Source organism: Sinocyclocheilus rhinocerous, unplaced genomic scaffold (genome assembly GCF_001515625.1).
Source record: "Sinocyclocheilus rhinocerous isolate Xijiao unplaced genomic scaffold, SAMN03320098_v1.1 scaffold705, whole genome shotgun sequence".
Classification (NCBI taxonomy): Eukaryota; Metazoa; Chordata; class Actinopteri; order Cypriniformes; family Cyprinidae; genus Sinocyclocheilus; species Sinocyclocheilus rhinocerous.
In genome coordinates, this window is record NW_015630576.1 from 228,823 (window position 1) to 243,678 (window position 14,856).

General features: G+C 36.6%; 1 protein-coding gene and 1 long non-coding RNA gene across 5 annotated transcripts in view; both read right to left on the reverse strand.

Annotated features, from left to right (window-relative positions):
• Positions 1-8,579: 8,579 nt before the first annotated feature.
• LOC107740608 (uncharacterized) overlaps positions 8,580-14,856 on the reverse strand; it is a 7,433-nt gene continuing 1,156 nt past the window's right edge. The window contains exons 1-3 of one of the 4 annotated variants that reach the window (XR_001640093.1): positions 13,641-14,275; positions 8,773-8,856; positions 8,580-8,639 (exon numbers count right to left, since the gene is read on the reverse strand). This is a non-coding gene — a long non-coding RNA (uncharacterized LOC107740608). Of the gene's footprint in view, positions 8,640-8,772; positions 8,878-13,556; positions 13,595-13,640; positions 14,276-14,856 lie in introns of those variants that run through there. The other 3 variants (XR_001640092.1, XR_001640090.1, XR_001640091.1) reach the window with 3 other exon arrangements.
• On the reverse strand, positions 10,001-12,165 carry tmem150b (transmembrane protein 150B). Its single transcript, XM_016553082.1, has 5 exons — positions 12,100-12,165; positions 11,118-11,216; positions 10,915-11,042; positions 10,648-10,825; positions 10,001-10,524 (listed from the first exon to the last, which is right to left on the reverse strand). Exons 2-5 carry the CDS (start codon positions 11,203-11,205, stop codon positions 10,325-10,327), a joined length of 594 nt encoding a protein of 197 aa, XP_016408568.1. The 5' UTR covers positions 11,206-11,216; positions 12,100-12,165; the 3' UTR covers positions 10,001-10,324.

Below are 14,856 nucleotides of genomic sequence, written 5' to 3' on the forward strand. Positions count from 1 at the left end.
GATGAACCACATGACTGCTTCACCCAAGCCAGAGAGGCCAGGAGCTTTAGATGTTTAAAAAGAAATATCTTACTCAGATACACCCATATTCTGCACTCACTGGGTAATTATTGTTTATTGTGCCAACAACACCAGAAAAAGGAGAAAGATAGAGGCTCTGTTTAGTTAAACTGAGCAGAGTTTGAACTGAATCTTAAACATTTTTACTCTTAAGTCCAAAAGTGATGATATAAGTTTGTTGTGTCCTGTTAAGGGTCCTACAGAGGAAAACAGCACATCCAGCTTCACACTGGGAGATCTGACAGCAAGCCAAAAGTCACCAGCGGCATGTGCCAGTCTCATCTGTGTGTGGGTGAACAGAAAAGATCTTTATCAGTGACAGAGGTCATAAATGTCTCTGTGTGATTATCGTTATCCATACGCCAACGATCATAATTATGTCATCATTCTGTGCATTTCATCCTATCTCTCTTTTCACCCACTCCACAAATCCACTAATTTCACTTTTCTTCCTCTCTCTCTATGCACCCCCATCGCTGTCTGGGTATTTGACCCCAAAAAATCCAACACAATACCACTTCTCTATGTTGACTTGAGTTGGAATGAGCACAGATGAGTTGAGCTGAGTTAACATTAGAAGTCTTGAGATGGGTTAGGTTTACATGGAGCAGGTTAATAGTTCACCCAAAAATAAAAATGTGGGTCCCACTTTATATTAGGTGGCCTTAACTGCTATGTACTTACATCAGAAAATAAGTACAATGTACTTATTGTGTTCACATTATATTGCAAAACACTTTTGCTGCTATTGAGGTGGGATACGGGTAAGGTTAGGGAGAGGTTTGGTGTTATGGTTAGGTTTATGGGTAGGTTAGGGTGTAAGGGATGGGTCAACAGTGTAACTAAAAATGTAATTACAGAAATTAATTAAATTTGTGTAATTACACGCAGGTATTTTTAAAAATATAATTACAATGTAAAAACGTGTGTACACAATAATTGCATTGTATCAAATTATTCATTTAAATGTAAGTACATCATTGTTAAGGCCACCTAATATAAAGTGGGACCAAAATTTGTTTACTGACCCATGTTGTTTCTTTTGAAAACTCCAAAAAGAAGATATTTTGCAGAATGTTGGGGTCCAAACAACACTGGACTCTACTGAGAGCTTTCAAAATATTATCTTCTCTTGTGTTCAGTAGAAGAAAGTCATGTAGGTTTGGAATGACAATAGGGTGAGTAAATGATCACCAATTTTTTCTATTTTTGGGTGAACAATTCCTTAAAGTTGAGAGGACTTGGGATAAGTGGACTTGAGATTAAATGACTGCATTTGAGAAGACTTCATTTGAGTTGAGAAGATGTCTTAAAATAACATAAGATTGAGTTAAGTCGACTTGAGTTGATGTGACAAAATGAGATGACTTCAGATGAGATTGTTTGAGTTTAGTTGACTTGAGTTGGGATAAACAATGCTCAGTTGAGGTGAGTTGGGCACAACTAAACAGGAGTTCAAAACTGCTGAGCTGAGAAACTCAACTAAAGTCCTCAGGAGGAGAGGTATTGTGTTGGACTGGGAGGTGGGGGTTTTTAATGGGTCAAGTGCCCAGACGGCACAAGCTTTGGGGCCTAGAGAAAGGGGGAAAAAATAAAAAGAAAATTTATGGAGAGGGTAAAGACAGAGAAGAATGAATAATGTGCTGTAGAAATGAGACCTAAAACTTGGAAATGTTAGCATCTTTGCACTTACGGTTCCATCATCCTAAGTCAATGTTGTTGTTATTTTTTTTAAAGGGGTTTTTGGTTAAATGCCTGAAATTAGATCAAGACATTTTTGCATTTTATTCTATGACAATACACCACTCATGGCTTTATGCATCTTATGAAATGCAGTTGTTTAACAGTTGCTAAATGGGACTACAGAGGTTGTCGGGGACATTAAATGTCACGCCAATCAAGAAAACTCATTAGTCCTTTTTTACAGCCTCATGTTTATACTCACAATTACACCAAGTATTCTAACACAAACTTTCCAACTTGTGGATTTTAAATAAAGATTAAAAGAGTTGTCGAAGCTTCGTGGTGGTGACATTGGAGTCACGCGAGAGTGGTGTAGTTTATAGCCTAACTTTTACTTTTTACCTCTGGCGATTGTATTTAGGCTTCAAAATTTAATAAAACCTGTGTTCATTTGTGAATATTGTTATTATGAGAAAAACATGTAATAATCATAAACTGTTGTTGGTCACAGAGCTTATTTCTGCAATAATCCAAAAGTTGATGCAAAATTCTACTGGGTTTTTGTTAATGGAACAAGGGTGATCCTCAAAATTCCTCAAAATAGCCTACAAAATTATGCCATCCAAACAGCACGCTATAGTGTAACATGTATAGAACAACATAACATAGATATGGACACAGAGAACCACACAGAGACATTTAATAACCTCTGATTAAGATAATTTCTGTTCACCCAAATGCGGATGACAGCAGCAATCTCCTCTCCTCAGATAAACCTCATACAGTCACAAACGTCCCGAAGTGTGTCAGTCTGTGTGCGGGGTCCGGTCGCATATAATTATATAATTAAGTCTTGTCTGATTGTTCTCTATAAGAGGGCAAAGGGGCCGTTTGAATCTGTATCTCAGCAATTAGGGACTTTTCAGAGTGTAGGAATGTGGTGCGCTTGGCATTTTTGAGTAAAAGGGCAGCTCTCTGCTTGAGAGTGCCAGCGCTGCGGGATGAGATCATGACTGGAGATGCCCACTCGCTGGAAACAGCGGCACGACATTTGCTCCCTCGCTCCCGCTTTCCTAACAGCTGGGGGAATTCCAGACCTGTTAGATTATGGATCGAGGAGATTAAGGTTTTTAGGCCTAAATCAGATTTTATGCCTCTGTTGTGCTCCCGCCCTCATAGCTGGAACATTTTAAACCCGACGAACCGACTCGCTTTCTTTTTTCTCTCTCGGGGCAGGATTTGGCTGTTTGCTGATAAGCCGTGTGTGTATGAGGTGGCAGGCAGGCCGTTTGCTTTGCGGATAGTACGGTAGTGCTATTGTTGCCCAGCAGGAGTTGTGCAAGGGATAAGAATAATCTGGAATAACGCAGGCGTGAACTGAGATTACGGTCGAGGTGAAAGGCACGGTGGACCTGAGGCCTGCTGAGCTTTTAAAACAAAGATAGAACAAACGCACGCTTCATACAGACACACGGAGGCATTACATAAGAGCCAGCCAGACTTGATGCCCTTTAGCCAAACACAGCATTTACCCCATATCTAAGACCAGAGCCCTTTGACTTTGCCTCTGTATTAAATGTCTGTTCAAGTCTGTTAAAAGGTCACAGTGATGCCATGTGTAAATTTCATGGTGGATAAGGATGGCAGTCTGGGACACTTTCTGGTTGGCTAAGAGAGTGAAGCAGTGGTTGCACTAGGCTTTGAGCATGAAAACCCAGTTCTACAGGGGTGCTAGGTGCTCAGACGAAATCAAAAGCACCCACAGTTAAAGCTGTATTAATGGCATTTTATTGAATATTTGGCAAAATATCCAGTGCGTTATGGTTTGCACTCTGGAGATCGATTTCTATTTCAACGTGTTTTTGCAGCGTTGAGCAATGTAGCCAATCACGGACATATCTGTTGATTTCTAAAATCAGAGTTAAGTTAGAATCCACTCACTGCTGAAATCGCCGGAGTTTTTGGTCTGGTATTGTGTTCAGAGCGAATCATCTCATTATAACAAAGTGTTGACAATGTAAATAAGAGATTCGTTGTGCAGCATAGAGAACTTTATTGATAATAACAGATCTTTGTGAGATTGCGATGAACTAAGATGAGTGACAGCTTTTTAGTGATTATGAACGGAGCGTTCTTTGCGCCATAGCAACAGACACCAATATATATAGCCTATATAGGCTATATATACACTACCGTTCAAAAGTTTGGGATCTTTAAGAATTTTAATATATTTTACCGAAGTTTATTGTACTCATCAAGGCTGTATTTATTTGATCAAAAACACAGAAAAAACCCTGTTATTTTGTGAAAAATTATTGCAATTTAAAATAACAGTATATATTTTAATGTACTTTAAAATATAATTTATTCCTGTGAAGCAAAGCTGAATTTTCAGCATCTCCAGTCTTCAGAGTCACATGATCCTTCAGAAATCATTCTAATATGCTGATTTATTATCAATGTTGGAAACAGTTGTGCTGCTTCATGTTAATTTGGAACCTGTGATACTTTTTTCAGGATTCTTTTATGAATATATAATTTAAAAAACAGCATTTATTCAAAATGGAAATCTTGTGTTACAATATACACTACCGTTCAAAAGTTTGGAGTCAGTAATTTTTTTTTCTTTCTTTTTTTGAAAGTAATGCATACTTTTATTCAGCAACGATGTGTTAAATGGATAAAAAGTGATAGTAAATACTCATATTGTTAGAAAAGATTTTCATTTTAAATAAATGCTGTTCTTTTTAACCTTTTATTCATAAAAAAAATCCAGAAAAAAGTTCTGGATCTGGTTGTTTTTATCAGTTTCCAAAAAAAAACAAGAAAAAACATGAAGCAGCTCAACTGTTTCCAGCACTGATAATAAATCAGCATATTATAATGATTTCTGAAGGATCATGTGACACTGAAGACTGGAGTAATGATGCTGAAAATTCAGCGCTACATCACAGAAATAAATAATATTTTAAAGTATATTAAAACAGAAATCCAATATTAGAAATTGAAATAATATCTCACAATATTACAGTTTTTTCTGTATTTTTGATCAAATAAATACAGCCTTGATGAGCACAAGAGACTCCATTAAAAAACATTAAAAATCTTACTGATCCCAAATTTTTGAATGGCAGTGTATATACATACATATAGTTGTGTTACAGCACCCTCACTAATTTAAGAAGCACCCTCAGTGATTTGATTCTGGAGCCGGGCCTGATGAAATTGTATCTTATAATCTATTATCTATTCAATTTACAGGTCAAACTTCACCAAACTTGAATTATTAGTACCAATAAAATACAGACAGACAGACAAGACAGACACAGACAGACAGACACAGACACAGACAAGACAAGACAAGACAAGACAGATAGATAGATAGATAGATAGATAGATAGATAGATAGATAGATAGATAGATAGATAGAGACTCCATTAAAAAACATTAAAAATCTTACTGATCCCAAATTTTTGAATGGCAGTGTATATACATACATATAGTTGTGTTACAGCACCCTCACTAATTTAAGAAGCACCCTCAGTGATTTGATTCTGGAGCCGGGCCTGATGAAATTGTATCTTATAATCTATTATCTATTCAATTTACAGGTCAAACTTCACCAAACTTGAATTATTAGTACCAATAAAATACAGACAGACAGACAAGACAGACACAGACAGACAGACACAGACACAGACAAGACAAGACAAGACAAGACAGATAGATAGATAGATAGATAGATAGATAGATAGCATTCCGTTTTATGAGCTATATTTAAAGTTTACTCTACCCCACATCTATTACCATATTTTGATTTACATACAAACTGTATCTTATATTAAGATTTTGCGGCGAGTCAGTGTTTAGACGACAGCATTACTCCACTGATCCTATTCCCCTAAAAAAATTTTTTAAAAAAAGCAGATATCCAAAGAAGATTGCTCGGATTTGAGAAAAACACTGATCATGAAAGGATATTAAAATAGAAAAGAGAAAGAAATAACAGATTCCCAGGACTTTTCAACATGCCTTTAAGTTCCCTTCATTTGCCCTCTCTTGTCCCTCTCTCTTTTTTGTTGTTTTTCCCCACCCATTGAGAGCAATGTGTATGTGAAAGAATGTCATCGTGAGACGCACAGACTGCTCTCTACTGCCGTTTACCATCTGAAAATCATGTCTAACTGTGTTGTGTCCAAATTCACAGGCTTATTTGACTGACTTACTGAATGGCACAAGCTGGGCAGTTGTCATGTGTTCGTCTAAAAGAGAGAAGAAGTGATCCGTTTCTCATTTTTGCATTTAACCTAAATTACTTTAACGCTATTTTGATGTGCCTTTTTAACTAAAGGCTTTCTAAAATACAATTTACATTTATTTACCTGCGAGCGGAACTATGCAAATGAGTCAAGCAAATATGAGATAACCTCAGACCCAGAGCATCCTCTGGTGTTTGCTTTGTGTAAACCACTTTCATTAGGCGTTTCTGTCACACGTTATTTTTTTAGCAGCGTTTATTACTATTGCAACATGAATTAAGCGTTAAAAAAAATCGAACTTCGTATATTTTGACCTGCAAATTATGAACGGAACCTCAAACCTCCACCACTTGAGGAGAGATGCTCTATTCCTTGTCTAAATGATATACCCTACCCTACACACTCAGGCTTTCATTTAGTATACAGTGGAGATCAAAATTAGAGAACAACCTATAAACTGAAATACTTTTTTTTTTTTTAATTCTTAAATAATTGTTCATCTTCATCGCTCAAAATGTAGCTGTAGGTATACCACTGTTCTACTAACATGTTTGACAAATTATCCAAGGCATTTGAACAAAAACCTTTATTTTGTGGAAAACAGTGATCACATTAGGCGTTTCTGTCACACGTTATTTTTTTAGCAGCGTTTATTACTATTGCAACATGAATTAAGCGTTAAAAAAAATCGAACTTCGTATATTTTGACCTGCAAATTATGAACGGAACCTCAAACCTCCTCCACTTGAGGAGAGATGCTCTATTCCTTGTCTAAATGATATACCCTACCCTACACACTCAGGCTTTCATTTAGTATACAGTGGAGATCAAAATTAGAGAACAACCTATAAACTGAAATACTTTTTTTTTTTTTATTCTTAAATAATTGTTCATCTTCATCGCTCAAAATGTAGCTGTAGGTATACCACTGTTCTACTAACATGTTTGACAAATTATCCAAGGCATTTGAACAAAAACCTTTATTTTGTGGAAAACAGTGATCAAAATTAGAGAACAGTAACCACTGTAGCACGGAAGATGATTAGAAGTAAATTTTTAGAGGGTCAGCTGTCAAAAACTAGTAGGAATTGTAGAGGCCCTTGCTTTGAATGACTTCAGCACATCTGCGTCCGCAGGACATCACTAGTTTCTCACACTGCTCTGGTATGATCTTGGTTCCACTGTTCTACTAACATGTTTGACAAATTATCCAAGGCATCTGAACAAAAACCTTTATTTTGTGGAAAACAGTGATCAGAATTAGAGAACAGTAACCACTGTAGCACGGAAGATGATTAGAAGTAAATTTTTAGAGGGTCAGCTGTCAAAAACTAGTAGGAATTGTAGAGGCCCTTGCTTTGAATGACTTCAGCACATCTGCGTCCGCAGGACATCACTAGTTTCTCACACTGCTCTGGTATGATCTTGGTTCACTCTTCTTCCACAGTTTGGTAACTGTAGTGGGTTTCTTAGCCGTAACTTTATCACCAAGGATTTTCCAGAGATTTTTTTAGTCTGGCTTAGATCAGAACTCTGGGCAGGCCAGTTCATTATTTCAATGTTTTCAGCTTCAAGGAACTGCTTTACCCATTTTGCAGTGTGACAGAGGCATTGTCCTGAATGAAAACTGCAGGCTGATTGGGAGATGTTTGCAGGGAAGGAATTGCATGTTGCTGAATGAGGTTCTGATAAACATTTGCATTCATCCTGCCATGTCTTTCCCCAGTTTGGCGCTGAACAAAGTGTATCCCATCGGACCCAACTAAATTAAACTTGCAATTCCAGCTGCAGTGTTGAACCGACTCCCCATTGAGAGTCTCTGCATTATCTTGTCTTCTCATGCATGTCTTACGTGGAAGACCAGCGGTTGGGGGGCTTGAATGAATTAGTGTAAATTTGCAGTATTCGAGAAATCACAGATTTGGAATTATTAACTTCTCTTGCAGTGGCTGAAAGTGTCATCCCTTTGGCCTTCATCTGGACTGCCTCCTGTCGCAGGGTTTCAGTCACCTTACAGCAGCCCGCAATCTTGCAATCTCAGTGAAAATTAGAGGAATGCTGCCAGTTAAATAGGGGTTGTCATATAATTAAGAAAATATGCACCAGGTGATAACACCAACAACTTCTCTAATTTTGATCAGAGTTCTTTTTCAAATACCTCATTTAAGTTTTTATACTGTGCTGCAGAATACAATTAATTTATGAAATATGCTTTAAAAACTGCCCTTCTGCTCCCGTTAGGATAGCTTTAAATAGGACTAAGCAGTGACCTTGTTCTCTAATTTTGATCTCCCCTGTAAATCTAGTTGGAAAATCCTACTACACCAAAGGAACCCTACAGGCCTACTATAACCGAATTCCTGAAAATGTTAAAGACCACCATACCATCTTATTTATTTCAATTTGTAGACTATTACTTAGCAATTGTGAAGTCAAATTTATTCATATTCAATAACAGCTTTTTTATAATGGTCAGATTTAAATATTTATAACAGAATATATTTAATAATATTATGCAAACAAAGGCTTTTACACTACAAAACAGACCAAAAAGATAGTCTAATTTAAGATACATACCTGATGAAAGGGAATTCTTCGGTTATATTAACAGTGTTATTAGACACAGCTATGGCATACCTGCACACAAACAAGTGCAGAAAGAGTCAAATAAATAAATGTTTTGTATTGATATTGAAAAGATATTGAGGATATTAAAAAGGGTGTGAGAAATATTTTGAAAAGAGTGAGAGAAACATGAAGTAATACTCACACAGCCCACATCCCAATAGTCCCAAACACTGCCAGGGTGACAGGAAGTAATGCCCAAGCCCACATGATGGACCAATCAGATCACCTGAAGAAAGACCAAGTGTCTCTTTACATACAGTGGGTACGGAAAGTATTCAGACCCCCTTAAATTTTTCACTCTTTGTTATATTGCAGCCATTTGCTAAAATCATTTAAGTTAATTTTTTTTCCTCATTAATGTACACACAGCACCCCATATTGACAGAAAAACACAGAATTGTTGACATTTTTGCAAATTTATTAAAAAAGAAAAACTGAAAAATGCTCAGTATTTAGTAGAAGCACCCATTTGATCTAATACAGCCATGAGTCTTTTTAGGAAAGATGCAACAAGTTTTTCACACATGGATTTGGGGATCCTCTGCCATTCCCTCTTGCAGATCCACTCCAGTTCTGTCAGGTTGGATGGTAAACGTTGGTGGAAAGCCATTTTTAGGTCTCTCCAGAGATGCTCAATTGGGTTTAAGTCAGGGCTCTGGCCGGGCCATTCAAGAACAGTCACAGAGTTGTTGAGAAGCCACTCCTTCGTTATTTTAGCTGTGTGCTTAGGGTCATTGTCTTGTTGGAAGGTAAACCTTAGTTCCAGTCTGAGGTCCTCATCCCTTTGGCCTTCATCTGGACTGCCTCCTGTCGCAGGGTTTCAGTCACCTTACAGCAGCCCGCAATCTTGCAATCTCAGTGAAAATTAGAGGAATGCTGCCAGTTAAATAGGGGTTGTCATATAATTAAGAAAATATGCACCAGGTGATAACACCAACTACTTCTCTAATTTTGATCAGAGTTCTTTTTCAAATACCTCATTTAAGTTTTTATACTGTGCTGCAGAATACAATTAATTTATGAAATATGCTTTAAAAACTGCCCTTCTGCTCCCGTTAGGATAGCTTTAAATAGGACTAAGCAGTGACCTTGTTCTCTAATTTTGATCTCCCCTGTAAATCTAGTTGGAAAATCCTACTACACCAAAGGAACCCTACAGGCGTACTATAACCGAATTCCTGAAAATGTTAAAGACCACCATACCATCTTATTTATTTCAATTTGTAGACTATTACTTAGCAATTGTGAAGTCAAATTTATTCATATTCAATAACAGCTTTTTTATAATGGTCAGATTTAAATATTTATAACAGAATATATTTAATAATATTATGCAAACAAAGGCTTTTACACTACAAAACAGACCAAAAAGATCCAGGATGAAGCATAATTGTTTGTTCACTGAGATAGTCTACTGGAAAACTACACTGATGAAACACACTTTTAATTATAAACTATAATTTAACATCATGTAAATGTTAAGTAAACAATATGCTCATGAATTCAGCATAGCATTTCTGCAACATATAATTTATATTGTAAAATGTGGATTTGAACGGTGTTTTATGTGTGTTTCAGTGCATTTAGCAGAGTTGTGCAGATTATAGTTCATTGTCTCCACATTAAATAGCGAGTTTGTTCAACTTGTACGTATCTGTCTGATTACCACACAGCCACAACTTGCCAGCTGCTCCTCAGTGAATCTCCTGTATTGTCCACACACCATTAGCGTCACTGCTGCTTTTCCTTTCCTTGTTCTGTACAGTGAGCTTGTGGCAGTCAATGTGTCTGAATTCTGCTGCAAAAATCGCAAAGAGCGCAAAACAACACATGACCAGAGCCCACTCACATATGGCAGCTTCAGAGCGAAACCCTGTTTTATAGAGAACAAACACTGAGAAGACATAAGGTTAAGGACAACAAAATTACAACTTATAATAATATGAAGTGAAAATGCATTCACTTCATAACTGAAATGAGTTATGAAATTTTATCATCTTTTAGAGCTGAAGGATACTGCAGATGACCAAACAAGTACACAGGCTGCAGAGGACGATGCGCACTGGCACCACCCACTTGCGGTCATGTGACGGCGAGCTGTAGTACGAAAGCCACGCCTGGATCCAGAAATAAACCAAACCCAGGACGAAGGCCATGAGCGCCCCAAACAGATGAACCCCCATCACTACAGATTGCTAATAATGCAAATGCAAACACAAATAAGCACAACACAATTTACAAGTAATCAAGTAACTCCCGTTTGTTTGTAGGCTATATACTGTACCTGGAAGTTTCCTAGAATGGAAATCCCAATGCTAGAGATGAAGCCAAGCACCAAACCGGCCGTGTTTAAATGAGACCCAGAACCCAAATCACGGACCTGCTGAAATCTGATTGTGACAATCCACAAAGCTACGGAAACAGAAAGAGTTCACACAAAAGGTACAGTACATGGGCCAATTTTCCAAATAAGATGAGAGGACTCACCCAACACACAGCATATGTTGCAGATCTGAGAAAACAGGCAGCTCTGGGGGTTGTATGAGCCACATGTGCTGGAGGAAACAATATTCATTGATTTTCAATGTCATATTTTCAAATTTATTAGCATGTATAAATTTCACTGTGACCTAGCAAACATTTCAATGACTGAACAGTTCCCTATAAAGTCTTCACAGGATATTCAACCAAGGCATAGAAACGTGTCAAATTATGTATTATATACATTTATGGAGCAATAATTATGGATTATGGATTATACATAAGGAACCTAGGAATCAGAAGTCAATTCTAGATAAACAGTTAGGAAGTATCTGCTTAGGTTTTTACAACCCCACCAATATAAGATATCACACAGTGTTAAAGGGAGTGTCACGTTTTTCCCCATACACCTGTCCTGGTTATAGTGGTGTTGAAAGTCATCTTGTATTTTATTCTTTACTAAAGAACAGCATATGAAAGAGAGTCTTCTTACTTTCAACTCAATTCAATTCAAGTTTATTTGTATTAGGGCTGCAACTAACGATTATTTTGATAATCGATTAGTTGACCGATTATTTTTCCGATTAATCGATTAATCGGATCTTCTCATTTCTTTCTTTTTTTTGACAAAAAACACTTCCACATTCTGCCCAATGTCCTTTAAACAAACGTGTCAACTGAATGCTATGAAAATAGTGCTTAACAATTTATTAGACACACATCATAATAAAGATAAAACACAAATATTTTAGGAATCTGTCAAAAAAATTGTTTAAATCTAAAAATGTTATTGTCATTTATTGGGCAAATATCAAACTAAGTAGGCTAGTATTTATTCACATATTAACAAGAATGTCCTCCTATGCCTTCCATAACAGCTTGCATTCTTGCTGGCATTGTTTCGGTACTTTTTGACTGTAATTGGGTATCTGAGAGCTTGACTATTTTTTTTTTCTGCCTTTTTTCATAGATAACAGCAATATTCAATGTCATATTTTCAAATTCACATCCATTTATTATGCCTTTCTAGCTCTGGAACATCTTACAGACACACGGTTAATCACTTAAAGCTTTAGTTAAAATCATAAGTAAACACTTCTTCAGGAAGCTTAGATCCATTAATGTTAGATGGAGGCTTATTTTTAGCTCAACAATTACCATGTTGTTAAAATATATATATATATATATATATATATATACCATACCTGCCATTTTCCCAGGACGCGTCCTGGGAAAATGGCACATATGGTCGCCCTAATATATTATAGAGTTGTGTGGGGGGATTTTCATTATCGATAATAATCGATTTTATCGATTAGTGGTTGCAGCCCTAATTTGTATAGCGCTTTTCACGATACAAATCGTTGCAAAGCAACTTTACAGCACTTTACTTTTCTGACTATTAAAAGCCTCAAAACCAAATTCCCTTTCAGCGTTTTTCAAGCTGTACATCTGCCAGTTTTCCTTCAAATGGCAAAGACTGGTATGCAGATATTGAGACTACGGTTTACTGCTTCACTGGGAATTAATATTACTGTCCATCTCCCATGTAGCCTATTATTTTCTCAGGCCAGCAGAGTAGAATGACATTCCCTTTTATACTTTGGTTCTTCTTTTCATTACTCTTGTGGAAATTGTTCCTACCACTAAGAACAGATGTTTACAATCATGTAAAACAGTTTTTATGACAATTATTATAAAATAATCTTAATTCAGGGCAAATGCAAAGGGTTAGACACCAAAGGATTTCTTATACCAGCACTGACGTCAAACCTACAACCGTATGTCAAAAGAGCCGATCATCTATATTTGGACTGTCTGTCATTTCTGTGAGTTTACTTAACGGACTAAAATGTCCACAAATAAACATTGGACATGCGAAATATAATAGAGTAAGAAAAGACTACAGAAATATCACAATCACCACTGAAGTGATTTTAGCATGCTAGCTGTACGTTAGATACAGTGATTACAGCAAAAAAGAAAAACAAAGTGTTTCAATTTTCATTTACAAAGTGTTCAGTTTAAGAAAATAAACCTAAGATCGTAAAAGTAGTAAGAAATCTTAACTTTGAGGAAAGAGACAATGAAATAAGCAAAAGAAACGGAAAGCATAACTTACATGTTCGTAGGCTATAATTTACAAAGTTACCGTTCAAAAGTTTAGTTAATTTTTATTATATAGCCTATTTATTTTCATTTAGCAAGGATACAAATTCAAAATTTAAAATATAAATGTTTAGACGTTTCTGATAAAAGTATTTTTAATGATTTCTGGAGGACCATGTGACACTGATAATGCATTACAATTAATTTTAATAAAAATAAGACAGCATGTGAGCAAATAAGGGACCTCTTTCAAAAACATTTAAACAATCGTACCGACTCAAACTTTTGAGCATTTGGAGCGTAGCATATTTGAATAGCAAATGAGAAGAACCTCACCTCTCACCTACAACGCTGCTTGTGTAGTACGTGTGTATGTTCCTAGAAATCAAATCACATTATATCTCACACACACACACACACCTGCTTTTCCTTCTTGCAGATAGCGATGCATCACTCAGAAACAGCTGCTTATACCTGCTCGTCAAAGCAATATCAACTCGCATACAGGAATGCACATATGGCCAAGTGTTCAAGGCGAACGTCAAAATGGAGACAAAATATGATTTTTGGCACAACAGTTTTAACGTTTATGAGGGATGGCCTTGTTGGCGCATAAAAACATCCAGCGAGCGGGTAAGTTAAATAAATCATTTTTTAAACGGGCGAAATCAAAGAAGAAACGCCAGACAGGTTCAAGCAGACCGTACGTGAACGTTCAACAGGTTTCAAACCATTTGTGAACTATGAACTTTGCGCCAGATCATAGCATTGCGACTACGGCAACCTGTCGACCTTTCCCCCGTCTTGTTCTATTTCACGTTTGTCACACCCTCATGAAGAATTGTGCCATGAGTAACACCATATCATTTACACATAAGTGAATAATCTGTTGGTTCCTCCCTCATTTTATTACAGCCAGTTAGCCATTAATTGCCACAGTAACGCAGAGACCTTCTAAATCATCTAAATACTGTCATTACAGTCTTTGTTATTACTTAACATCACGTGAATGTAATTAAAATACCTCAGAAAAATAAACAAAAAAATAATAATAGTTTTACGGGTTATGTCTATCTTCTGGATACATGGCCTAACACCCATTAAAAAAAAGTATAACATGCTATAATACATAAAAATAACGCGATTAAAATATTTTAACGCAGTTAACGCACTAGCCCCGCCCCCAGACCTGTACGTCATCTTACATTTCAAATATGATGCAGGGCAACTCCATAAATGCAGTTATGCCCTAAAAATCAAGATATTGGTGCAAAAAATGCCCCTGTATGACTTATCTTATACTCATAATTATATCATACTATATCACACCAGCAGTGAGAGCAATATCAAGAGTGCTGATTTTGTCCCGAATATCACGAGTTTAAATGTGATTTTATACTACAGTTCAGCAAAAAAGAAGTTGATATTGTGTTATATTTTAAACACAATATTATGTGTTATTGCTCAATTTTGCAGAGAACAGAATTGTTGTGCATCTGCAACACAGTGGTGTTTTCTGAATGAATCCGCGTTTTGAACGAATCGTGTGAACCAATGATTCAAAGCCGTTTACTGAATTCCTGAATGAATCAGCCTTTCTAAATGAATGAATCAATACATTTAACGCAACCAGCTG